Below are 27,923 nucleotides of genomic sequence, written 5' to 3' on the forward strand. Positions count from 1 at the left end.
TAACTGATACAGCCAGATGACATGAGAAATGCGTTTACATTACAAGAAATAGCCAAGAGATCATTATAATGTCTGGCAGGAAATAAATGTAACAGGACTAATAGCAAATTTTCTTAACGTAAATGAGGGATCTTATACATGAATTTGAAGTTTCTGTATTTTCCTCTTATTTCTTGAAGTTAAAGCATAAAGGTTTATGAAAAATACATTTTTTAAATATACTTAACTGTTAAATTTAATACCAGGCATGTCAAAGCAAATAGCTGGTAAATAACATCAGTGTCTTACATGATTAATCAAAATGGTACTATTTATAGGCTTGAGAAGGAAAAAAGAATTTAAAAAGTCAAATCTCTCATTCTTATTTGTTGAGAACAGCAAACACTATACTTATGTCCCTATTGCTATTTGTTATGAGAATAAAAGGAAAAGGAAACCTAATTCCTCAGCTAAATCATACAGTGCTTCAAAGTCAATAACACATATTCCAAAGCTTCCTTCAACTCAGAATGGAAGAAAAGCTCTTCATTCATGAAAATTTCTATTGCCAAACCTCTAAAATCAAACAATTCAACAGAGCAAACTTTGGCTTCCATTATGTTTCAATTAAAAAGGACCGAAAAAGATACAGGGGCATATACAACTATATATTATATAGTACTAATACATTAGGTAGGATGATGTTAATCACCCCCTTTAATAATGAAAATATTTAGAAAGTAAATGTTTTCAGTGTAAACCACACAGGGTTTTTATTTAATACCTTTAAAGTATTAATACCTTCATACTTCCTATGAAGAACATTCCATGAATTTATTATCACAGATAAATTAGACTGAAGATTAAGAAACAATCCTTCGTGCTCAGAATTTAAATCATATGCAACAGAATCTTGCAAGAGTTTCAGAATTGTTTTCCCAAATAACACTGTGTCACACACACAAAAATGTAAACAAATTGCATTAGACCAAATGGCCAAAATGTCAGATAACCCAGAAGACAATTCTGTCAAGAATTCACCTTAAAAACAAAAATATCAACTATTGTTTTAAGTAATGAAAGACTCCCTAATGATTTATAGTGTAGGGGTGTGTTAGGTGGGCCATAATAATTGGCTAAACACTATAATCAGTTTTTCAGAATAGTGGTCACAGCAGCAGTTATGGTTATTGGAGAAAATATTATCTTCAAAGAAATTGATGTCTTTTAATTTTCCAATTACGAGAACAAAATAGATCATATCTCTGTTATGGACAAGAATAAGCAATACCACCCATGTGATATGAAAGTAGGGGGTGGAAGTAAGATGTTTCTTCACAGGAGAATTTTCAAGAAAATGGGAGAGAAGGGCCATGTAAAAGAGTAACCTGAGTACAGCAGTACCTGTCTTATCACTGTTCCACAGAAAGGCCCCGTTTCCAAAGCTCTAATATAATAGTTGAAACTTTACATATTTGGAATGCTCCATTCAGTAGAGAACTTTCCATTAACAAAGAGGACTACCTTATAAAATTATACATATATTAAAAAAAAAAAAGAAAGAAAGAAAAGAAAACCACAACTTAAGGTAGTGGGAAAGTACCCTGAGATAGTACCCTAGTCTATTTTGCACTAGTCACCATTGGCTATTGAATTTTTCATTTGGAATGACAATAGTCTTAATGCTGAGGGTAACTGTAAGCAACAGAACAAACTGTAGTCGCTGCTGGCTCTAATTAAAAAGAGAAAATTTCTTTTTTTCTTTTTTCTTTTTTTAAGAGGGGTCTTTAAGATGGTGAGGATTGTAGATATAAAGGAAAGCAGCCTTATGTGAACTTGGAATCGATGTTAATGCCACCCACCCATCCACTCACGCACTCACCCTTCTATGCATACTTGGTTTACCCAATGTGACATTGATGTAACTTAGTGTTTGGCACCACAAAATATAAAAATAACCAATGGTTACAGGTTATTACAAAAGCCAAACTGTTCTCTCTCTCCCAATTTCAAGATATCAATAGCTTCACTATTTTTAACAGACTATTAATAAAAAACTGCTTTAAGAGTTCCAAAACAATAAGAAAATGAAATAGATAGGTAGCTTATTAGTATTTTTTTTAATAAGATGTCCCACATTATGAACTTAACTAAGATACTAAGTTTCAAATAGAAATAAAGGCACAAAGATAATCTGACAGAAAAGTGAGGGCATTTGAAGCCACCTGATTGCAAGGTCAGCTGCCCAATGAAGAACAGAAAAGCCTAAACTGTGTAATTGCCAATGGCCTATTAATGCAGAAATAGAATGGAGTAAGCCTCAGCTGCTCTACAAAGCCATGGGAAGTGCCCTTCCTTAGTGCAACACCTTACCTCTCCTCTCCTTCCCAGTTAGGACAGCTGTGGGATGAATGAGACTAGACTATGGCAACTTGGGATGTAAACAGAAAATGCAGTACTGCCATATTTCATACCCCAACTTCACCCTCCCAGCACCAACATAAACAAAATAAAGAATATCAAACCCAAAACAATAAGCAAGAATAGTCCAGGTTTTGCTAGTCTTGCACTTGTTTTGGGGCATGTAATGGAATGTTATATGTGTGGTTTTTAGTAATGGGGGTGGTAATGGTCACTAGCAGAGCAGATGGCAAAAAACTGCATAAAGGATAGTCTCTGAAGAGTTTATGACCACAGAAAAATGGCTGACAACTATAGGTAATTTCCCCCTTGATATTCAATTATCAAATGGAAAGGGGGGGTTTAAAGAAGCCTTGAAATTTATCTTTTAAATTCAAATTTATCTGAAAAGAATATCCCACTTCAAGTTCAAAATAAAGAAAAACCTAAACCCCAAATTATTCCTAACTAATTCCCAATAGAGAAGACCCACCCAATTTGTTATTCTTTTCCCCGCTATGCCTGGCAAAAACTGCCACGCTAGGTTAGACTTTCAGAGAGGAAGCAATCAATGCATTTGTGTTCATCAGCCAATAAGTGGATGTGGTCAAAAATTATGAGTGCCAGAGGCACCACTGCCTGCAAGAAGTACAGTTTGTTATATTGCTTACAATGCAGTATTTTATCCAGCCTCTTCCAGCCAAGGACCTGTAAACGGGAGTCTGTTCCAAAACCTTCCTCCTCTTCCAGTTGTCTGTGCAATGTATTGGCACTGTTCTGCTGGGCTGTCAAAAAAACTGGTTTAGAGATGCAGCTCTTCAGTCAGGTTTTGCGCCAATTCTAACCATGTAAATTTAATTCTTTTATTTTCCAATAATTAGAAAAAGGGGGAAGGGTAAGAGGTCCACAGAACTCTTTGCAATCAGAGCTTACCATAATGTTCCATGCTTAATGATTAAAACCAGGGCCTATCTAAATTGACTTGATGAGACCCCAGGCCCGCTCCAAGTAGTCAAGTGTCCACATCCCCAAACCACTCTCAGAACAAACTTGCACCAGACATTGGGTTGACCATTTCAGCAAAAAAAAAAAAAGAAGAAGAAGAAGAAGAAAGAAAGAAAAAAAGAAAAGAAAGAAAGAAAAAGAGACAGAAAGAGAGAGAAAGAGAGAGACACACACAAGCAAACAGGCAACTAGGACAAAAGTCCCTCCTCCTTGGAATGGTTCTTCCACCCAGTGGGGAGAACCAGGATCTAAGACCAGGTATTGGAAAAGAGGGCCACAGGGAAAAGACAGGAAGAGGGTAAGAAAGAGATTACATTTTGGTGCAGTCTATGCTGTCCTAATTCTTTGACCAAGTCTTTGGTACATTTCAACAATTTGGATTCATGCATAAAACCAAATGAATAGGAGCTAATGTAATGAAGTATTCCTGTATTCCAGGCAAAAAAGCAGTGGTGGGGAACAAAAAGAAGATTTTCTGTATTCAGAAGAATACACAGAGCTGAGGTACAAAGAGGGATGTGAGATACAATGAAAGCTGTTACAGAAACACCTTCTAGCCAAAGCTCATCATGCAGGGCAGGAAACGATGTTCTAAGGGATGGACAGCTGAAGCCACTGTATATTTTCGTGAGACAGAAGGATGAACCTTGAGTAAATTCTCAATGTTTGTAGTACTTGTTGCAATCCAGGTGAAGTATAAACAAAAAGGATGATAGCATTTGCATTTGTATGACAATTTATTTACCATTTGAAGAAATGAATACACCCCTGGTGTATGTCATGCACATGTCCACACTGTAAAATGATTAGAACTGATCCAGTGACAATGAGTCAGAAGTCTTATTTCCCAAACCACCAGAATTTAAGACTACTTAGCAAAATTCAGTTTACTTTAAAAAAATCATTATGCTTTACTCTTCTGGATTTTGAACAGTACAACACTCACATTAACAGCTGAAATGAAGTACACCTGAATGCAACCAGACTTTAAAGAATCATCACAGACAGGCAAAAATGACCTAAAAGCTCCACCTCTTTTTTTCATAATAAATTCAAATTATTCCTAAGATAAGGTCTGAAAATGCAATGCTAACCAATAACACTAATAATAATAATAAATCAACTATGAAACAAATGTCCAAAATCCAGTAAAAATACTTGCCAAATGAACCCAGGCTATTACACACACAAACTAAGGTGGAAAATATTATTTGGAACAAGCTTTTGTTTACTTACCGGAGAACGGGTTTGAGGTTGTGAATTCATTGTCTGAGGGGCTTGAGGGTATACCAACGTGGTTGGACCTGCATTCTGTCCAGAGGGATAAGGGGTCTGTCAAAGAATGGCAAGAACAATATCATATTTTGAAAAAATATGGCATGGCATCTCAAATTCAAGATTGTAAAAAAAGTTAATGAAAATGGTTATTAATGTGGTTTACAATTCTATTTTTTAAATTTTAACTTATTACAATATGTAGCAACTAAGGATCAGCACAGCATTTTTTTTATAAATTACTGTAAATCTCCATAATAAGGATTCAACAGCAACCCAAAGATGAGGCACAATTATTTGAAACTCTGAGTGGAAAGAAAACCCACTGTAAATGCATCAATTTCTGAAATGGAAAGTCCAAGTCACAAACAGAACCCAACTCAATTGTGGTTAACTCATTACCCAAAGGCAGCCCTTATGAAAGACGTCTCATAACCACAACTAGTAGCGCACACAGTTAACTGGTCTCTTGCCAAAGCCTACACCTTAATCCTTCTACATGATCCCATAAAAACCAAAGGGTAAGAACTTTATAAGAGCCTAAATTAAGTGATCATACCCATATTAACTTCCATAGGTTTTTTTGAAAATAAGACATAAAGGCTAAAAACTGTGAGAATGAATTTAGAAAAGATTTACAACATGTTTAAAGTAAAATTCGAAGAAGCTCAGGAAACAGAACCAATTCAATTCAGATTGTAATTATAGCTACTTAATGCTGTGATTGGTTTGGGCATGAATTGTTTTTTCCCTATGAATATAAAACAGAACACCACCTAACCTCACAAAGCAGTTGCTAAGATTAAATGAGATTAATGAGGTAAATCATTATGCAGTTAAATTTACTTGCCACAATTACCAGTTCTATAAATGAGGAAATCAAAGACTAGAAAATTTAAGTGTCTTATACTATATAACTATATAAAGGACACATCTGGAAAGTAGCAACTTTGCTTCAATGAATAAATGAATTATCTATAACTTCTGGCCCCTGTTTACCATTTGACAGAAGTTCAACTAGGCTCACCAATTTTAAAGTAAATGTTTGAAAAGATTCATCATGTCTTTCAAATAATGAAAACAAAACTGAAAGTTTCATAACAGACACAGAGGATATCTGGCAACCTATAATAGGATATCTATTATTATAGTTCCCTCTAAAGATAACACTAAGATTCAACATGAGGTTGATTTAATTTCTTACCAAAGTTCTATTACAACTGTTCACAAACTGGAAAACATGGCAGTAAGTATCTCATTTCTATTAAATACTTAATAACTGGATCAAACATAAACCCCCCAAAATTATTCAGGTTTGTTTTTCACCAAGATTGCTTTTACTACATATCATGGTCAAATGCTGAAAATCTTGACTATTCACCTTAGGAGAAAATGTGGTATATGAAAGATTTTTTAAAATCAATTCTGGCCAGATTTAGATCAGAACAGTACTTCTTCAAATTCTACAAAAGCATTTGGATATAACTTTAAAATGTTAATTTTATTCTTCATTAAATTGAAGAAAATCATCAAATATCCAGAAACTAATTTCTTTGTGATGAATCTCCTTGATTTTAGGATATCTAGATACCTTCTTAAGATTCAATTGCTATGTGAAGTATAAGCTTTTAGTTGTCAAAATATTATAACACTAAAATATACAACTTGTGAAAACAGTAAAAATATTATTTCTTTCTATACTTCAAAAGTAAAGTGAGCTCTTACAGAGACCAAAGAAAAGTAACCCACTGTTTTTCATAGAACATGCTAAAAGCATGCATAATGATATTTGACCTCATTAAAATTTGAGTAATATTATCAACACTGGAAACAAAAACTACAACAGATAATCAAAGGAAAAAGAAGTACATGGATTAGCATTCAGATACAAACTTCCTTTTTTCTGTAATAACACTCACCCCTAACCACAGAGTGGTGTCCTATCAAGATTGCTCCCAATGGGCCTTCTATAGACTATATCACTGCTCCCAAATGATTACTAATAAAGCAAAGAATTGCATTTTACTGTAGCTTGGGCATTCTATTCTAAATTTAAAAAAAAATCCTAAAACCCCAAATACATTTTATCTTATATTTACACTGCATATATGCCAAGAACTAGCTTAGAGACTGCATACAATTGTATCTAAATGCAAAGAATCATGTCTAATGGAGCCATACATACAAGCAACATTAACAATATGGGGTACTTAACACTAGCATTTAATAAACAAATTTTACCTACCGCTTACTCAATTCTCTCTCTGACCACTTGTCCATTCTTTATGGCTGCCTTTAGAAATTTCTTAGGAATGAGTATGATTTGTATCTATTGTTGCTGCAAGCAGTGCACTTGGTAAAAGATGCCTCTGTTATCTTTTATCTATCCTTTGTATTTAATGGCATGATTAATAAAGTTCACTGGTAAACTTATTCTATAATACTTTCCTTAATTTATTAGTATGCCTTGTTGAAAAATAATGCAAAAGCTGAGCACAGTGATGCATGCCTATCATCCCAACAAAGCAGGTGGCTGAGGGAAGGAGGAGGACTGCAAGTTAGAGGACAGCCTGGGCAACTTAGTAAGACCCTGTATCAAAATAAAAAACAGAGGGCTGGGGATGTGGCTCAAGCCGCAGCGCGCTCGCCTGGCATGCGTGCGGCCCGTGTTCCATCCTCAGTACCACATACAAACAAAGATGTTGTGTCTGCCGAAAAAACTAAAATATAAACATTTTAAAAATTTAAAAAATAAATAAAAATAAATAAATAAAAAACAGAAAGGGCCTGGGGTTAGGGCTCAGTGGTAGAGGGAATGGGTTCAATCTTCAGCACCACATAAATAAATAAGTAGTAGTGTCCCTCTACTACTTTAAAAAAAAAAAAAAAGAAAAAGAAAGGGCTGGGATAAAGCTCAGTGTGTACAGCACCAGTACGGGGAGGAGACACAACAGTAAAAACAGAACTAGCCAGTATATAAACTAGCAAATTGTCAACAAAATACCAGTGAAGACAAGCAAATCACAACAGTCCTTATGAAACACTCTTTTTGTAAGGTAAGAACTTAATGACCTTTAAATTTATAACAACTATTTTAAAAACATTCCTTTGGGCAAGTTAACCAAAAACAGAAATTTGAGGGTGAATTCCATTGCAAGACAAAATAAGCTAACAATTCCACATATTAATTAGTTCAAAATATAGATATGTTAAAAAAATAAACATTTGACAATGGACTAAACCGTACAAAAACCATTGCAACAGAAAACATAGCTTACTATGACTCAGGAATTTTTCAAAGATGAAACATCATTTCCCTTAATATTAAGGATCTTTTATTTGTTTGTTTTATAGTGTTGAGGGTAGAACCCAGGGCCTCACACATACTAGAAAGGCACTCACCCCTGAGGTACACCCCCAGCCCCTTTTTTTATTTTAAGACAGATTCTCACTGAGGGTTTCACTCAATTGCCAAGGCTGGCCTTGAACTTGTGTTCTTCTTGCCTGACTTTAAAAGCTATTGGAATTACGGGTGTGTACCACTGTATCCAGCCTGCTTTAAGACAATTTTTTTAAAAAATATTTTTTAGTTGTAGATGGACACTATGCATTTATTTATTCATTTTTATGTGGTGCTGAGGATTGAACCCAGGGCCTCACATGTGCTATGCAACCACTCTACCACTGAGCCACATTCCCAGCCCTTAAGATTCTTTCTTAAACACTGCCATAAAGAATAAATTCTTTAAGTAGACACTGCCATAGTGGGCATATGTGTGAATATGCCCAGATGGGCTACCAGGTTTTCAAAGAACCATTAGGTAACATTTACTCAATTTTCGATTCTATAATTCGTTTTCTCGGAACTCACTCTATGGAAACTTCATAATGTGCGCTCTAAAAAATATAGAAACATTCTAATTGCCATATATAGGACAGGTGAAATTAGGCTATGCCTAACTAATGAGAGAATACAGCATAATCTTAAAAGAATGAGGTAATGTACATATACTAGCATGAGAAGATGTGTGTTACATTATTACATTAAGTGACAAGAGAAAATTGTATAATGTATAATCCTTATGTACAAAAGAACCCTTGTTTTCTTTTAAAGAAAATAGGTACATCAAGAAAGTCAACTCATAAATCATAATGAAATATCAATAATATTTACTGAAATCTAACACAAAGAAAACACCATACTGTGGGTTTTGAGCATAAGTGAGGTCTGAGATATGAATGTTTTATTTTCTGAGAATTTTAATTATCAATAAAGAGACGAATATAGGTATAAGAAGCATTTATCCAGCAAGAGAAGGCAGTCCTTGCAGTCACTGAAAAAGAAATAATTTAATGGTGGGCTGGGTACAGTTATAGCTCATAGGGTGCTTTCCTAGCATATGTGTGGCACTAGGTTCAATCCTCAGCACCACATACAAATAAATAAAATAAAGGTATTGTATTCACCTACAAATAACAGTATTTTAAAAAATAATAATTTGGGGCTGGGGTTATGGCTCAGTGCTAGAGTGCTTGCCTAGTACAGTGGGTTCAATCCTCAGCACCTCATAAAAATAAAGATATTGTGTTTGCCTACAACTAAAAATAAACAAATAGATAAATAAATAAATAAAATTATAATAATAATAATAATTTGGGACTGGGGTTGTGGCTCTGTAGCACATGTGAGGCACTGGGTTCAATCCTCATCAGCACCACATAAAACAAATAAAATAAAGGCATTGTGTCCATCTACAACTACAAAAAAATATTAATTTTCGATTCTATAATTTGTTTATAGAATTATAGAATCTATAAAAAGGTTATACCATTAACTAATAATAATTTAATGGTATGGAATGAATCTGAGACAAAATGTTAAAATAAACCCACATATTACAGAGAATATATTACAGGCATTTCAAATCAATCAACAGAACATAAGAAAATTAATAAAATATGTCAGGAAAACTAGATCACCATTTAGGGAAACATGACTCATTTTTTTTAAAAATCCAGATTGATTATAAAGTTGGAATGTAAAATTTGAAAATGCACAGGGTACTACATTTAAATCTGTTTCTATCACCCTAGAGCCTGGAATAATTTTTAAATTAAAAAGAATAAAGAGTTACGACAAAATTAAATTAAATTAAAAATCCTTAACTTGCTTAAAAATTCTTTATAAGGCTAGGACTATATATAGCTCAATGGTAAAGCACTTGCCTATGGTTCGATCCTCAATACCACATAAAAATAAATATAGATATTGTGTCCATCTACAACTAAAATTTTTTTTAATTTTCTTTACAATTATGCATATGTATATAAATGCACACATATATGCTAATTCATTCGTATTAGTAACAAATATCGGACACATAAATGTTATCAGAGAAACAATCACACTATACTGAAGTCTAGACCAACTCTTTGACTATGCTGTTACATGTTTGCAGGTACCTTCAGTCTCTTCACAACTATCTTCTACCCAATCAACACAGAAAGTAATTTCTAAAATGATTATAAATGTTCTATATGTACACTCTCTAAAATGGTAGCTATAAATCACAGTCACTTGAAATATGACCAATGCAACTGACAAAATGAATTTAATTTTATTTAATGAATTTTACTCAAATAAAAATTTTTATTTTGGTAGAAAACACAATTTATAATCAACCTTTTTTAAAAAATATTTATTTTTTATGTGCAGTTGGACACAATGCCTCTATTTTTAATTTATTTACTTTTATGTGGTGCTGAGGATCGAACCCAGGGCCTTGTGAGTGCTCTACCACTGAGCCACTCAAATGGTATAAACAACCATTTTGAGGGTAGAGTAGTGTTAACTGTATACAGTTCACAAGAGACCAAGAATTTCTTCATGTTACAAAATAAACTGATTACATTTGATAACCATACAATTTAAATTTTATTTATATATACTTTAATCATTTCGAGTTTAAATAGTCACATATGGCCAGGTTTAGAATTCTGCTACTAATAAAAGTTTTACTCTTCTGATGCCTATAATTTATCACTACAAACTTCTGCAACTCTACATTTAGAGAAGTGCAGTAAAATCTAACAAACAGGAGTATAACATGAAACACTGTAGAGAGAATCACATACCTATCAGGGAACTTTTTATGAAACTATAAGCATGAGTTTTGTTTTCCCCAACTAAATAAGACTGAAATTTAAGCCACTCATTTTCAAAGTGTGCATCACAGCCCTGGGCATGTATGTCAACCTATCTGAGGATTTGAGAGTTAGAATACTTTATAATATTAATACTAAGATGTTATCTGCCTGTGATGACATTTGCACAAATGACAGGGAAATAAGGTGCTGGTACCTTAGCAAAAATCAAGGCAAAGGTAGTCTTTGTATTCTTTACCACCAACACTATCACCTTACATTCTTATTTTTTACAAGAGGAAGGAAAAAAAATGCAGTATTTAAGAATGTCACAACAGTAACTTACTAGTTTTTATTTTGATAATTATACATATGGACTTTGGGAGTATCCATACACTCTTTATCTACTTGCACTAACAGCAATTTTACATAAGTATAGTATATGATGACAGCCAGAAAAACCACATTGATACAATCCATTAACTTAGGTTTTTCTAGTCATCAATATCTGTGAGTACATTTAGTCCTATGCAATTTTAGCAAATGCATAGATTCTTGTAATCACTATTACAAATACAGAGAAGTTCTTTCACAGGATCCATGATACTACTCTGCCCTATTAAAGTTGACACCATATCCAGACAATCAACTGATTTTCTGACTCTATAATTTGCTCATTTAAAAATGATATATAAATAGAATCAAATGCCATGCAAACAACTGTTCGATATGCTGAGTGAAAAAATGAGAAGACATGAAACAATTCTACAGCACAGAGGTAAGAGGGTTTCACCAAGTAAAAGTGCTTATACAAACATTTGAGTTACAAGGCAAACTAAATGCTTTTTCAAAACGACAAACTTTACCTTTACTAACAAACTATTGTTTATGTAGACTTTGGTATGTGGCAGATATTTTCTTATAAATGAACAAAGCAACCTGCTATTTCAAGAAAAACTGAAAGTAATCACCAATGTTAAAATTCAAATTTTCAAGTGAAAATTAACTTTTGGAAATGTGTGTCTGCCACCACGAGCTTGACCATACTTCCTTATAAAGATTTTTAAAATGATAATGTAATTATTTTTATATTGCATACTATAAAAATGGTTATTTTATATTGTATAACATAAAAGTTTTTAGTAGGGAAGATATGCTTAATTTAGGGAAATGATATTTCCAAATGACCAATATATAATGTCACAAAAATCATAGATAATAATCCATTCAAGTGCTTCAACAGATAGAATATACTGTGTATCAGGCAGAATATATCTGAGATTCCAAATAATTTTTTTAAGGCAGATATTAAAAAGATCTACAATATTGTAAGCAATGCCACTCTTCCTATCATTTTATTTGATTTGGATAGATATTATTTCCATGAGAATGTTAACCTAATATGTTGTTTAATTTTTATTTTAAACAAAATAAGTGTGCAAAATTTCTTCAATTTTAACTTCTGTAGTAAATATTAACAGATATAACACACTGAAAGTACTGAAAACTCTGAAGAGTTGGGGTTTGGTTTGGTTTTGCACTGTTAGGGGAACTGAACCCAGGACATCAACACAGTAGGCATGCGCTCTATCATTTTTAAAAGTATAGAGGGAGGCTGGGATTGTGGCTCAGTGGCAGAGGACTTGCTTAACACATGTGAGGCACTGGGTTTGATCCTCAGCACCACATAAAAATAAATAAAGGTATTGTGTCTGACTACAACTTTAAAAAAAATATATGGAGGGACCCTACAAAGCATACAGCTGAAACACTGGCTTCTAATTATACTAGAACTGAAAGTGTTCCTCCTTTGCCTCTGGCTATTAAAATAGGAAAAGTTCACTCTGTATACCTATACTTAAATTTTTGTTAGAAAGAGAGAGACTTTCTCATGCCTGATGACTGCAGGACAGTTTGTTTTCACTCTCCAAAATTTCCACAGGTGTAGCACATCATTTTATTATGATCTCAGTAATAATTTTCCATCTACACTGTAACTTCATAAAATTTACAATTTATCTGGGCTCTACATAACTAAATTATAAAGACAAGTCAGGAGAAATCTACTCAATTCCCAGCTCTTCCCTTATGACAGAAGGAAAGAAGTAGAACCTGTTTGCAACACTCAGGCCTGTTAGGGGCTGCCCACAGGACTGATTTGGAGTGCTGATGGGAACAGAGGCATAGTTTTTATATTAGCAGGGGAGGTTAACTGAAAGGTAAACTGGCTCCAAGACACTGGAAAGCAATGGGCATGAACCTAGGTTGCTGCCTAAAAGAACACTCAAAGGGTAAGCATTACATTTAAAAGAACCCACATATACCAAGGGAGGTTGGGGGAAGTATACTCATGGGCATGAAGACATACACAAAGAAAACATCTATGACCTTAACGCCAGGTTGATGACTGCCAATCTGCCCTAGCACAGAGACAGACCATGAAGACTGAAAGAGGTGGCTCTTTCTTCAGGTATGTAATTTCTAATAAAAGGCCATAAGGCCTAAAAATTAAGAGGGCAACATGGCCCATCCAAAGGAACAAAATCTCCAGAACCCATAGGGAAACAGACTTGAATTATTTGACAAAGACTTCAAAAATAAAGGTAAACAAAGAAATAATAAATAAATAAAAGATACATCAGAGGTGGGGCTATAGCTCAGTTGGTAGAGTGCTTGCCTTGCATGCACAAGGCCCTGGGTTCAAATCCCAGCACCAAAAAAAAAAAAAAATACGAACAGAAAACTAAATGAAATCAGAAAAAAATATAAACAAAATGAGACTACTGTCAAAGGAGAAGAGACATCTCTGGAAAAGGGTTCAAAAGTTCCCAGAGGAGAGGGAACTCAACTCAGGGGCCATGGGGTTCTTGGCAAACGTGATGGAAAAGCATTTCGGCATGAGCCAGACAGAGCTTTATTTAAGAAGGCAGATATACATTCAAGAGAGAATGTAGGCTGTCTTGAGATTGAGAAGCAGTCTTGACTTGGGCTGGGGGTCCAATGTTTATAGAAGGTCCAATGTTGTCAGGGGCTGGACTGGAGGTGGATCCAGGCTGAAGCTGCACCATTTTACGCCAATTTTCCTGAGGTGGTATATTTCCCTCAATATACAAGGGTGTGGGGACAAGGTCTACCACAATGTTTTCTTTATATTAATGAATGGCTTGAAGGGTGTTTCCCTAAGATTCCCCATTTCTCTCTCCTTATCCTAAATCCCTATCTCACTATCAGAAAAGAGCTATAAAAAAAGAAAAATTCTAGTAATGGCATGGTGGCACACACCTGTAATCCCAGAAGCTAGGGGGGATCACAAATTCAAAGCAATCCTCAGCAACGGTGAGGCCCTAAGCAACTAAGGGAGACCATGTCTCTAAAAAAAAAAAAAAAAGAAAGAAAAGAAAGAAAGAAAGAAAGAAAAATTCTAAAATTGAAAAATATAGTAAATAAATTGGGAAAAATTATTAGAGAGGTTCAAATGCTGGATCAAGTAAACAAAAGAAAATATCATCGCCCTTTAAAACAAGATTACTAAAAACAATCAAGTCAAAGAAGAAAATAGAAAATAAAGTGAAGTGAACAGAGCCTCTGGGACTTATGGTATACCATCAAGTGAACCAATACTCACATTACAAAAGAAGAAAGAGAAAAGGGATCAGAAATATAATTCAAAAAACAGTGGCTTAACACTTCCCAAATCTGAGTAAAGATGGGTAACAAAAGCAAGAAGTTCAATTACTTGGAATGTAAAACAGAGACTGAAAGACAGATAAAGAATCTTCTAAGGAGCAAGGTAGGTGACTCGAGGTATACAATAAATCATCAATAAGGGGCTGGGGATGTGGCTCAAGCGGTAGCGCGCTTGCCTGGTATGCGTGCGACCCGGGTTCGATCCTCAGCACCACATACCAACAAAGATGTTGTGTCCGCCGAGAACTGAAAAATAAATATTAAAAATTCTCTCTCTCTCTCTCTCCTCTCTCTCACTCTCTCTTTAAAAAAAAAATCATCAATAAGATTATCAGCAGACAGATTTAAAAGATAAAAGCACCTAGGTACATGTTTGACTGCACAAATGGTGTGACCCTACTTTGTATACAACCAGAGAAGTGAAAATTTGTGCTCCATTTGTATACAATGAATAGATGAGCATTGTGGTCATGTATAACTGATTAGAACAAATGAAAAAAAAAGATAAAAGCATTAAGAAGTATATATCTACTAGGAGCAGTCACATCCCCCATAACCCCAGAGACTCTGAAGGTTGATGCATCAAGATCCCAAGTGTGAGACCAGCCTTAGCAACTTAGCAAGACTGTCTCAAAATAAAAAAATAAAAAGAGATGGGGATGTAGCTCAGTGGTTAAGAGCCCCTGAGTTCAATCCCTGGAATAAAAACAAAAAAACAAAACAAACAAACAAAAAACCCACACACACATATCAATGTTAATGGATACACAATAAATATAATTATGTATCTATGATAATCTAATGTTAATGGATACACACACACACACACATACACACAAAGGTGTAGTTTGTAATACCAACAGCATAAAGAAAAGGGGACCAAAGTATAAAGGAGAAGACTTTGGCAAGCAATTTAAGTTATCACTTTATACTCTTTTAATACTGGTATTTTATACATAATTCCCATGATAATCACAAATATAAAATATCTATAAAGGGAAATGAAAAGAGAATCAAAATATGACACTACAAAAACTCAAATAAACAAAAAGGAAGGATATGGGGAGAAATGATCAGCATCATTCATCGAAGTCAAAAGGCAGAAGCAACCTAAAGGTCTACTGACACACAAATTATGTCTACACACAAAAAATATTCGGCCTTAAAAGAAATGAAATTCTGACAGCACACTACGCCATATGGATGAATATTGAGGACATTTTGCTGAGTGAAATAAGCCAGTTACAGAAAAACAAATACTGCTTGATTCCATTTACTTAATATTGAACTATACACTAAAAATGTTCAAAGGGCTGGGGTGTGGCTTGGAGGAGGAGTGCTTGTTTAGCATGAGAAATGCCCTTTGATCCATAGTACCAAAACAAAAACAACATAAGCTTATTTTGGTAAATTTTATGTTGTATGTATTTTACAATTAAAAATATGTCTAAAATTAAAATAGCATTATCACAAAAGTCTAATAAATAAAACAAACAAGTTTGTTCCAACTGCACTTACCCATTTAACTGGATGTTGGATTAATACATACTTTTACATATATACATGTGTATACCTGCTTGTACCTTCTTGAATTTTAAGCAGTACATGATAAAAAAAGAGCTGGCTAACACCTGACAACTTGATAAGCAACAATATAACACATGGATCTCAAAACTGGCAAGCAGCTACACAAAAACCACTCAGTACAGATTATAATCAACACTTAGTAGTCTGCATAGAACATTTAAGGGAAAAACGTTTCCTTTTATTACTAAGAGTCAAAAGGACCTAAAAATAATTCATATTTTCCCATCTCACAAATTAAGAGATATTGCTTTTAAAAACTACATAATCATCAAGAAAAACTACGAATAATTTAAGAAAACAGGAAGTAATTATTCTATCACAGAGGGAAAACACTGTGTTTGATTGAAAATCAGGAGGTTCAATGAGATGTCTGCTGTTGCAACTACAACAAGACAGGAATTGGGGAACTACTTCCTCTTTCCCCAAATCACAACTTACCCCTGTGGATTAGCAGAGTTCATTTGAAACCATTTTCTTATTTTTCTTCGGAAAGGTAATCTTAATAGAAAAATACAAATCTGCCATCTGTCTACTACGAAAAGGACCCATATTAGTGGCTCAATTTTTGGAATGCCTTTCAAATGATGGCTAAATTGGGTCCCACTTAGGTAAAGTGAATCAGAAGATATGCATGTCAATATTACATTCTAGGGTAACACAAAATTCCTAATGAATATAAAAACTGCTGGAATTTAAATCTCATCAAATATTCTAACAATGTAATACTGAAAAATCCTCTCATTTGATTAGCTAAAATGGAATAAAACAAATTAATACAGTGCAAGCTTGTAATGCAAGGTCTTTTAATCAACCATAAACTAATACATATTACTTACTTTATACATAACATCTAGGACTATACATAATATAACTCAATACACTACTACAATTATTCAATATTCCCACTTCAATAGGCATTACTGTAAACAGAAGGCTGGCTTTTCTTTCTTTGAAATAAATCTAGTTTCCCTTTATCTTTCAGAAAACAATCCGAGACTTGGTACGTACAGTGTATATCCTGAACCTCAAAGATCGAAAACATGAAATGCATTCTGCTCTCACGTATAAGTAATTAAACAAATTTAAAAATAAAATAAAAGTAATCAAACAAAAGAGGGAGAACATGTAAATGCCAAAAATAATAAATCATAAACTTTGCTTCCCAAATGAACAGATTGATTATTTTGTGTGCCCAGCATTCCACTGCTCTTTCCTTCTGAGTCAAGCATATAAATAAGTACACAGCATAATAATGACCATGTTTTGATACAATGAAGACTCAATTACAGTACAGGTGGCATTGACCTTCAGTACAATATGAGTAAACAAAAATCAAAATATTACTACATAATTTAACATAAAATTTAAAAACTATAATACTAATATTTCCATTTTTAAAAGTATTTACTATAATCACACAAAAATATGAGTTCCTATATAAAAATTTCAGAACATAAATACTTCAATGATGGCCCATGTGTCTAAAATACATGCTAAAATGAAATGGTGCTGAATTATTTTCTGGATAATTAGAAGACTATCTTTTTTCCCTAGTTTATAGTTAAATATCAAATTTTCACCTTTACATTAAAAGCAGCAAAATGGTACTGACTGATAATATAGCAAAAGTTATTTGTAAGAGAAAGCACTTAATGATGGGTCTCCATTTTGATTTTTCTACATTGTGATGTTAAATATAGTAAGAAAAACAAAGTACCCCACAAGTTATATTTAGATCATCACTGTGCTGGTTAAATAAACATTTTGCCTGCTGTGTAATGTGACTCCATGTACTTACTCTGCCAAGAATAAACAGAACACACAAACTCAATCACATGAGATAGGTTCACCGAACAGCTGAGTCACCTACCCATAGCAGGCTCTTCACTTCCTGTTCCCCATAACTCAGTGGAAATTTCTGTCTTACCACAACACTTGGCCATTCCCACCAATAAGTTGCAGTTTCCTGAAAACTTTCCCTGAGTAACAGCGACCAATTCATGATAAAGCTTAATTAGGCATCACATAATTCTACCCCCATCTGTATCCACCTTGACCAATACACCAAGTTCCTGACATTACAAAAACAAAGGCAAGCAAAAACAAGAGGCAAATTAGGGCTGGCATATCTCATCTCAATTATGATGCATCTACTTTAGAGAAAACAGCCTCTTCAGTTCAGGTGGAGGTGGATCCAGTATCATTCCACTGTCCATATAGCTTGTCCGATTTGGAGATGACCAATATATCCCCTAGGTTTTCATTCTAAAGCATCCCTAAACAGCAAGATAAATCTTCTAGACTTTTAATACAACTACTAAGGACTCAAAGCAAAATTGCTTTACATTTTTTTTTTAACTTAGAAGATGCTAAATAGATACCGTTGAAAAGGACAGGATTCCGGTAAATAGGAATTTAAAATGTACCAAACAACTAAGAAAACATACAAAGTGTTATAAGGAGTATGAATAATATGTCAAGATGTGCATGGGAGCCGGGCACAGTAGCGCATGCCTGTAATCCCAGAGGCTCAGGAGGCTAGACAAAAGGATCATGAGTTCAAAGCTAGCCTCAGTAAAAGCAAGATGCTAGTAAGCAACTCAGTGAGACCCTGTCTCTAAATGAAATACAACAAAGGACTGGGGATGTGGTTCAGGGGTCAAGTGCCCCTAAGTTCAATTCCTCCTACCAGCCCCTAAAAAACTAGAGATGAGAGATGTTTATATTCTTTTTTTTCTTGTACCAATGCTTTGACAACTGGTACATTTTATACATGCAGTATATCTCAATTTATACTACCTGTTTCAAGTACAAAAAAGCCTCAGGTGGCTCTTGTGGCTACCACATTGAATAGTACAGAACTAGACTTTGCCTCTATGGGTTGCTAGACATGCTGTTACTCTGAAGAGGTAAAGAAGAGGGAAAGGAGCTGGGGTTGTGGCTCAGCAGGGCTCTTCTGTCACAGCACAAGAAGCCTTGGGTTTGATTCTCAGCACCACATAAAAAATAAATAAAATAAATGTATTTAAAATTTTTTTAATTAAAAAAAAGAAGAAGAGGAGGGAGAAACGAGGATGATACAGGAGCCCATGTGCAATGGCTAGATGAGACAACAATGAATGCTAGAAGTCCACCTGATAGATGGAGGAAAAGAGTAAAATGCAGAAATTGTGAGCCATATAGCAAAGTATATTCTTAGCATGCATAAAATCAAGAGGTCAATCCCCAATTCCAAAAAAAAGAAAAGAAAAGAAAAGAGAAGAGGTGGGGGGGGGTAGTCAGACCTCAAATTCTCAAAGAATGTGGAGATCTTTCCAGGAAAATTAAAGATGATGGCAACAAGGACAACTGTATATGTATGCACTTCCTTCCTCTCCAGGAAGGGCCAGGAAAATGGTGAGCGTGCGTTTCAAGATACAAAGAATGTTAAAGAAAACTAAGAATATCCACTTGGAAGAAGTTATAGGAAGCTAATGTTATTGAAATTTCCATAGAGTAAGTAGATAGAGGAAAGGAGAGAAAGTTTAAGAAAACAATGGGCTTCCCAGAAGACCTACTAATGGGATATTAGCAGAGACAGATTCGATAAGCAAATGGCAAAACCAAGTTTCCTAATTCCCAAGTTTGTTCTTAAGCTTAGAATACAGAATTACATAAACTTAGGCATATTCAAAATTCTCAGAGAAATAAATGATTTAAGTACACAGTTGATAGTTTATAAGGAAAACAAATATGTTGTTTAAAATTTGAGGGGTAGCCCTTTTCATATAAACCCATTGGTGCCTACCACACAGTATGTACTCTACAAGTTATTTGACACCCAAATAACTGTAGAAGGATTGGGTTTCTAACACCTTGTTACTTGTTGTCTTAATAGTAAAACCTGACAAAAAGGAAGGAAACATTCTAACAGCTTAAAATAGGTTTGGGGGGTTTTGTTTGTTTTGTTTTGTTTTGGGGTACAAGGGATTCAGGGGCACTTAACCACTGAACCACATCCCCAGCCCTTTTTTATATTTTATTTAGAGACAGGGACTCATAAAGTTGCTTAGGGCCTTGATAGATGACTGAGGCTGGCTTTGAACCCTAAACCACTGGGATTACATGCATACACCACTGTGCCCAGCTTCAAATAGGTTTTAATAGACATCAAAACACATGACTCCTATTTACCACAACAAATCTATGAGGTTTCTTATTTGTTACTTCCAACTTTTCTACTATAACCAATAACATTATGAATGCAGTACACATGTTTCCCTTAAGAGCCAAATTGTTATAAATTATCATAAATAAATATCCAAGAAAATTATAGGCAGGAAAGATGAAAAATAACACCTCTTCTTTAGACAAATTCTCATTCGTATTATTACTAGTTAATCTTTGGCAGAATTTCTCATGCCTAATGACATAACTTATCTAATAAATCAAAAATACCTACATTATAAATCAAAATCTATCTAATTCTAAACATGTTTCTTATGGATAATTTGGAATAAATCTCAATCAACCCTCAGTTGAAACAAAGTACAATCAATCTAGCCAAATACATCCTCTTTCCCATTCTAATTTTTTTTTATACCAGGAATACTTAACCACTAAGCCACACTCCCAGCCCCTTTTGGCATTTTTTATTTAGAAACAGGGTCTTGCTGTCTTGCTCTGCGCCTCACTAAATTGCTTAGGCTGTCTCTGAACTCACAATCCTCCTGCCTTGGTCTCCAGAGCTGCTGGGATTGCAGGTATACGACACTGTGCCTGGCCCATTCTAATCCTGAAGAAGAATTGTTATTTGATTTGATTTAGTAAAAAATGTTTCAGCTGTTTAGATCAAGATATCATTTTAGGGATTGTTTACAAAATTCCTCATCTTAAATTCTATTTACAAGAGTTAAATTCTATTTACAAGAGCAACACCAGTGGATTAAATATTACCCATAATTTCTTTTGCCCAGATGCTATAATACTAATGAACAAAAGGTAAAAAAGGAATGAAAATGTGATAGAGAAAAAAGAACAAAAGGCCATATGTAACATCTCAGACCTGTATACATAAACCAGGAAGTAATGACCTATTTTTAGCACTTAGACTCTTTTACAAGTCCATCATAACAGAACGAAGACTGCTTCTCAAAAAAGCAAATAACACATATGTTTATCAGCCAGAACTTTTATTTTTTCATGTGCACTACTGTTTGCCTGAGAATTCATGCTGCAGAATGATTTTTGGAATAATTAATGTTAATTTCACTGTGTTTCTAAATGAGAACAAGATAATTTCCATGACTTTCTGAGTGATGGTTGTGGAATTTCTAAACAACTCTATATATCAGCTTCGCTGAAGTATATAAGCTTTTTTTTTTTTTAACGAGGGGTGGGAACAACATTATGAAAGAAATAAATCACACAGAATAAAAATAGCAAGAATCAAGCTAATAAAAGCTTTTAACAATACATTTAATGATACTAATGCTTACTAATCAGGCCTGGTTTTCAGTTTGATTAAAGTATCATGAACTTGTTAGAGCCCAGAAAAGTCCTAGAATCAAGATAATAAAATATCATGAAATACCAGACAAACAATTTATTCCATAAAATTAACTGCAACCTTTCTACTCGCTCCCGGGCCAGGCATGCTACACAAGTGCTCTACCACTGAAACACCCCCAGTCACTTCCAAACTTAAAAATAAATAAAATTAATACACAAAAGGTACTGTAACAAAGGCAATGCCACAAACATTTATTGAGTGTACAGCATTGTCAGGGCCTTTGCATCTGTTCTTTGGTTTCATTTTCACATCACTCTTGGGTGCACATATTGTTATTTCCATTTAACAAATGATATCTTACCCACGATATCACAATTATCAAAAGGTAGAACTGGGATTCACACCCCAGTTTCTCTTTTTTTTTTTAATGAAGCTTCTCTTTCTGTAGGTAAATGCTTACTTATGTGTTATACTAAATACATTAAGTATTTATACTTTATACTAAAGTATTTATACATCAGTATTTATACTATTATACTAAATACATAAGTATTTATCCTTTATACTAAAGAAAACGAAGAATTCCTTTGCAGAGTCTATAGTTTGAATAGGAAGAAAGAGTTCCTTGCCACAGAGAGAATGGAAAGACTATATGGTCAATTCTTTCTAGTTAGATAATAGGAGGGAAATCTTTTGGGGACTTTATCATAGTTTAAATGCTGAAAAGTACCCAAGGTCTCTTCAAAAATGCTCCAGTAGAGAGGTTATTCATTTCTGAATGGAATCTCTTTTCACCATGAGGGGCAGTACTACTAGAAAATTAAAAGGGCTATGTTTAAAATGCAATCTACCACAAATAGTTCTCTTACTTAATTGGGGCCTTTGCAAATTTTTAAATGAATGTTTTAGGCAACTCAACAACTCTTTAAGTCATAATATGTGTTTTATTCCACAGTAAGGCCATTCAATTATTTACTGTAACCTCAAAAACATATTTAATGAGCAGGACTACACAAATTGAGGTACACTCTAAAATCATTCATTACCCACTTCAACAACTGTATTTGGCATACTACTCTATCAACCCAGCTCTAAAAAATATTTATCATTAAAATAATTCTAAGGCTGGGGTTGTGGCTCAGCAGTAGAGCGCTCGCCTAGCAAGTGATCCCCAGCACCCCATAAAAATAAATAAATAAAGGTATTATGTCCAACTACAATGAAAAAATATTTTAAAAAACAGTTCTAGAATAAGACAATTTTGAAAAGTAAACTGATTTCACATCACACTCTTTAAGTTGAAATACTAATAACTGAGTATGCACACACACAAAGATGATTTCTCTCTTTCTTCAAACACCTTAACATGTATAATCAGTCCTACAGAGGCAGTATTTATTTTTCTTTTCTTTTTTTTCTTTTTCTTTTGTACCAGGGATTGAACTCAGGGGCACTCAACCACTAAGCCACATTCCCAGCCCTATTTTGTATTTTACTTAGAGACAGGATCTCACTGAATTGCTTAGCACCTCGCTTCTGCTGAGGCTGGCTTTGAACTCATAATCCTCCTGTTTCAGCCTCCCTAGCCACTGGAAGAGACAGTATTTTTTATACCTAATCACCAAATAAATAAATGCTTATTTATGTATTATGTTCTGGGAATATTCAAACCATAAATGAGGTCACCTGCTTTAAAAAAAAAAAGTCATCAATTCTTTATTCATTATAATACTGAACTGGTTTAAAAGACTTTAGACCTGCCATATTATCCTGACAAAAGACTTGTCCAGCTTAGGAACTCAATCTTCGAGTCATAACAACAGAATAATTATAATATCTATTAAAGAATCTCATACCCTTCCTCAGAAAAAGTCCTCTAAAGTTTTAAAACAGAATATTTGTTTCTAGCTTATATATGGAAAATAAATTTATACTGAACTGTGCCCCCTCCAAAAATTTTTTTTAACAGCACTACTCAAGAAGAATTCTCTGTTAAGTAAAATAAAATACGCATACTACATCAACCAAAAAAGTAGTAATTTTAGGAAATTGCAGCTATAGTTAATTTTCATTCATTAAAAGATTTAGAGGCTTACTATGGGGTCAGGCACTACTAGTCATATGGGGGAAAAGTTTTGCTACTTTAAAAAGAAATTTGAAGACGTATATTATCTGTTTTTTCTTTTTTTTTTTTTTTAAGGAAAAAAGAAAAAAAGATATTAGTTGCTTGTAGCTACCAAACAGAAATGGCTTCTCAATCACCACAGTTATTTTTTTCTGAATTAAGAAATGTCCCAATTGTTAAGTTCTTGTGTACTGGTTCGAATGCTCAGGGGAACTGGACCACAGAGACACATCCCCAGCCCTACTTTTTATACTTTATTTAGAGACAAAGTCTCAACAAATTGCTCAGAGTCTCACTTTTGCTGAGGCTAACTTTCAACTCCAGTTCCTCCTACCTGAGCCTTCTGAGCAGCTGGGATTACAGGTGTGCACCACCACACTCAGATACAAGAGCCTTTTTTGCTTCTTTCACTGAAAACCCTTGAGCAAAAGGGCCTTTAGGCAGTGGGTATACTTACTGTCACAGGGTGCAGGGGCGCACACCTGTAATCCCAGTGCTCAGAAGTTGAGGCAGCAGGATCCTGAGTTCAAAGTGAAACTCAGCAAGGTGCTAGGCAACTTAGCAAAACCCTATCTCTAAATAGAATATAAAAAGGGGGAATGGTTCAGTGGTTATGCAACCCTGGGTTCAGTCTGTGATACCAAAAAAAAAAAAAAAAAAAAATGGTGCTGCCATACTGCTTTGTTCTTAACCCCAAATGCCCATGAGAATCGCCTAGGCCTCATACCCAGCAATTAAATGAGAACTATGGAAAACAGGACTTAAGCATCAGATGATTCTAGTGGGGAAACAGGACTTTGAGTCCCAGATCTCTCCCATTTCTGAGCACAGAAACACTGGATTACACATAAAACCAATTCTGTGCTCCTAACAACTAACATTTAAATAACAGGATGGTATTCACAATACAAATCGGTCTGGCAGGCTACTTATGTTCCCACAATAGTTACTGTATTATTCAAGGCTTACCTTTTCCTACACAGTAAGAGTTCAGTTCCCCCAAGTCTATAAATAAAAGCAACATAAGCCAATAAAGGAAATGCTGTGGTTTACTGCATTCCCAGATAGCAAAGGTATATATATATCTCTGCACTGCTGATTGTTTTGCTGCTAAATGTGACACTTTCTGTTCCTTACACCAAGAGACACCACTCTCACCTCTACTACTGTCTAAATCTCTCCATAGCCTCAAGGACCACCTTTATTTAGTTGGTAGTTTCTTACCATTTGTAATGTCCCCAGCCAGAGTTCTCATTCCTTTCAAGTGCCACACAAGACACAACACACCACCTCCTCCCTCCACTAATTTCTTAAATTCCCAATTCAAGTGTACACTGAAGAATCAGAAGTTTGAACGCTGTGAGAATGAATTTTTATAAGGCCCCAATTTTGCGCAATTATGTTTCCCAAAGTGGTTTCAGAATGATTGTTAATAAAATTAAAACCTAATATTTCAAAACATCATGTTCTAACTGGTACTTGTATTTTCAAAAGGATTTATAAAGACCTGGTTTATCTTAAAAGAGCCTAAAATAAAATACTATGGTGAATTATAAGAACACAAGGAAGAGTCAACGGTTGGTGACTAGAGACCTGGAACTGGTCCCTTAACAAGGAACATGAAACAATTTCAACCACCTCAATCTACAAAATGGGGAAAGTTGTACTTATGTCATGCAGCTATTATAAATGACTTAAAATACCATGAAGTGAGAAATGCTCTAAGAATAACCTTTAATGTTATCTACCACAAACATATCAACCTTAAATATGGCAATCTGATAAAAATACAGAATAAACACTGGATCACACTCTGTTACCATTCAAGTTACAGTACAGGGAAGAGCAGCTTTTAGTTATAATTATTTCTAAATATTTTCAGTCAGATCCTTCTACCAAGCTCCCTTATCTGAGGGATGTGGTATGTTTTAGGAGAACCTGTCCTTCGATCCAAAAAGCAAGGGATCTCCTTTATGAGCCTGTTATGCTTAATATCTTCTAGTATAAAACTATCTTTTATAAAATCCTAGAGAGATGGCCACTCTTTAATAAATCTGTTTTTCTTAAGGCTTTTAGAGTAACTGCATCTAAGCAGAAGACAAGGACAAAGATTTGGTCAAGGATGCCTTCTGAATGCAATCAGCCTTCTGACGTTTTCATTTTATACAAATGTTTATAATCCCTCTGTTACTTTAGTGACTGTGTGGTGGTGGGCGAGGGTTATTGTTTTACCCTCTTCTGGTTTCATGTTTCTGGCTAAATTAATGTTGAAATTATTAAGACAATCACTCTTAAAAAGCAAAGAGGTCCTTGATATACTTTACCTTTGTCTGCTGGCCTGTCTCCAATGACTTTTTGCTACTTCCCTCCCTTCTTTTTTTTTTTAATATTTATTTTTCAGTTTTCGGTGGACACAACTTCTTTATTTTATTTTTATGTGGTGCTGAGGATCGAACCCAGCGCCCCGCGCACGCCAGGCAAGCGCATAACCTCTTTAGCCGCATCCCCAGCCCTTCCCTCCATTCTTAACTATTGTCAAATGATTGTGTAAATGAATGAGCTGGCTTTTTAGTCAAGCTTCTTTGTCCAACTCCTTCTGTGAACCTTCATACACCCTCTGAACCTTTAGCACACCTTAGAACTTTTCACTGACTTCCTGAACATGGCAGCTGGACATTTAGTGACTTCTCATTTCAAAGAAATTGCTACTGGCCGCTCTTGCTCACATGTTGAGTTCTATAATGCGTACTCTTGGTAACTCAAAACATTTTTCTCTAAATCTGCTACTGCTTTAGAAGAAAGAAGAAAATCTCCATATACATAAATATTGAAAAAGTAAAAACTGAAATCAGTTTCTACACTGTGTTCCATGCAAAGAACTAACTGTTGAACTGTGATTGCTTTGGGCAAATACATTCCCCTGATTCCTTAAGAACAAAAATCAAAACCCAGTACTCTGAAAATCTATATACAAGTTTAGAAGAGAGGCACACACCATGCCACAAATAAAACTGGTAATTATCTGAGATTTAACAGAAGATCCAAGAAAATAACAAAGTAGACATTCCACACTGGAAGAAAAACCTAGAATTCTAGCCCATGGGAATCACAATTTCTTTTGATCCCAGGATTTACAAATGAAAGAAAATTTACTTCCCAAGTAGAACATTTAGAAGCTTTCACACATTGACATGGAACTTCATTTTAATCCTGTGGTACAAGATTCTTTTTTTAATTGAAATGAACTTTAGGGCAAGCTCATCAAACCTCAAAGGAGAATACATTTTAAAGTTTTCGTTTCCAAAAACCAACAAAAACCAAAGGACAAAAATGATGTGTTCTTCTTACATCTAGTAATTCAGAAAAGATTTTTAAGTTACCTATTTACTGAAGAACATTCCTGGTTATTAATGGTACCTATGTCAAAGTACTTAATTCCACCTGTAAGAAATGATTCCTTCTTCTAATTAGGGGGGAAATGTGGTGCCCTTTCTGATATACACATCTTAAAATAATTCCTATCAAAACGTGAACAACAAATTTTGCAAAAATAGAAAAACCCATCTAAATATTCATATGGAATTGCAAGGGATACCAAAGAGCCAAACAATCTTAAAAATGCAAGAAAATATTGAAAGTCTCCCTTTGATTTCAAACTTTCCTGTCAGTTAAGTACCTCTAATTAAAAAATCTGAAGTCCAAAATACTCCTCGGATAAATGTGACATATATATACATATGGCAGGGAGGGTCATCCATGGTTCCTGGCTCATAGCCTTTATTATTTCCTAAGTGACTAGAAAAATGTTTGGATACTTTGAGGCCCAGAAAGCAAAGAGTCTTTCTTGTCTTCTGCCCCCTTTCACATGTACCTTTTTCTCCCCAAGACAAACTATAGAAACTAGAATTTTTCTTACACAAGGCTGATCAGGGAAACCCTTAAGCCTCTTCTCTCCTTCCCCATCCTCCTGGCGGCTGCTGACTGACCTACCTTGTCTCACAGAAAATTAAGACCCTCATAATAGAAAAGGGTTCTGCCCCATAAGGAGGAAGGAATACAAAAGAACCCGGACAGGCCTCGATATGGGATTCTCCATCTTCTGGGACTCTCATCCGGTCTATCAGCATTAAATTATATATATGTGTGTGTGTGTGTGTGTGAGTGTGTGTTTGAAGGGTTAAGGATACCTTACACGGACCTTTGACCTACATTCCCAGCCCTTTTTTGTTC

At 34.7% G+C, this 27,923-nt stretch overlaps 1 protein-coding gene across 31 annotated transcripts in view; it reads right to left on the bottom strand.

Annotated features, from left to right (window-relative positions):
- Eif4g3 (eukaryotic translation initiation factor 4 gamma 3) overlaps positions 1–27,923 on the bottom strand; it is a 283,893-nt gene that overhangs the window by 138,206 nt on the left and 117,764 nt on the right. For 26 of the 31 annotated variants that reach the window (XM_078025508.1, XM_078025507.1, XM_078025490.1 and 23 more), the window contains exons 4-5: positions 4,621–4,716; positions 3,051–3,164 (exon numbers count right to left, since the gene is read on the bottom strand). In XM_078025508.1, coding sequence (XP_077881634.1) covers positions 3,051–3,164; positions 4,621–4,716 — 210 coding nt within the window. The remainder of the gene's footprint in view (positions 1–3,050; positions 3,165–4,620; positions 4,717–27,923) is intronic. The other 5 variants (XM_078025501.1, XM_078025499.1, XM_078025498.1 and 2 more) reach the window with 1 other exon arrangement.

This window comes from Ictidomys tridecemlineatus, chromosome 11 (assembly GCF_052094955.1).
Source record: "Ictidomys tridecemlineatus isolate mIctTri1 chromosome 11, mIctTri1.hap1, whole genome shotgun sequence".
Taxonomy (NCBI): domain Eukaryota; kingdom Metazoa; phylum Chordata; class Mammalia; order Rodentia; family Sciuridae; genus Ictidomys; species Ictidomys tridecemlineatus.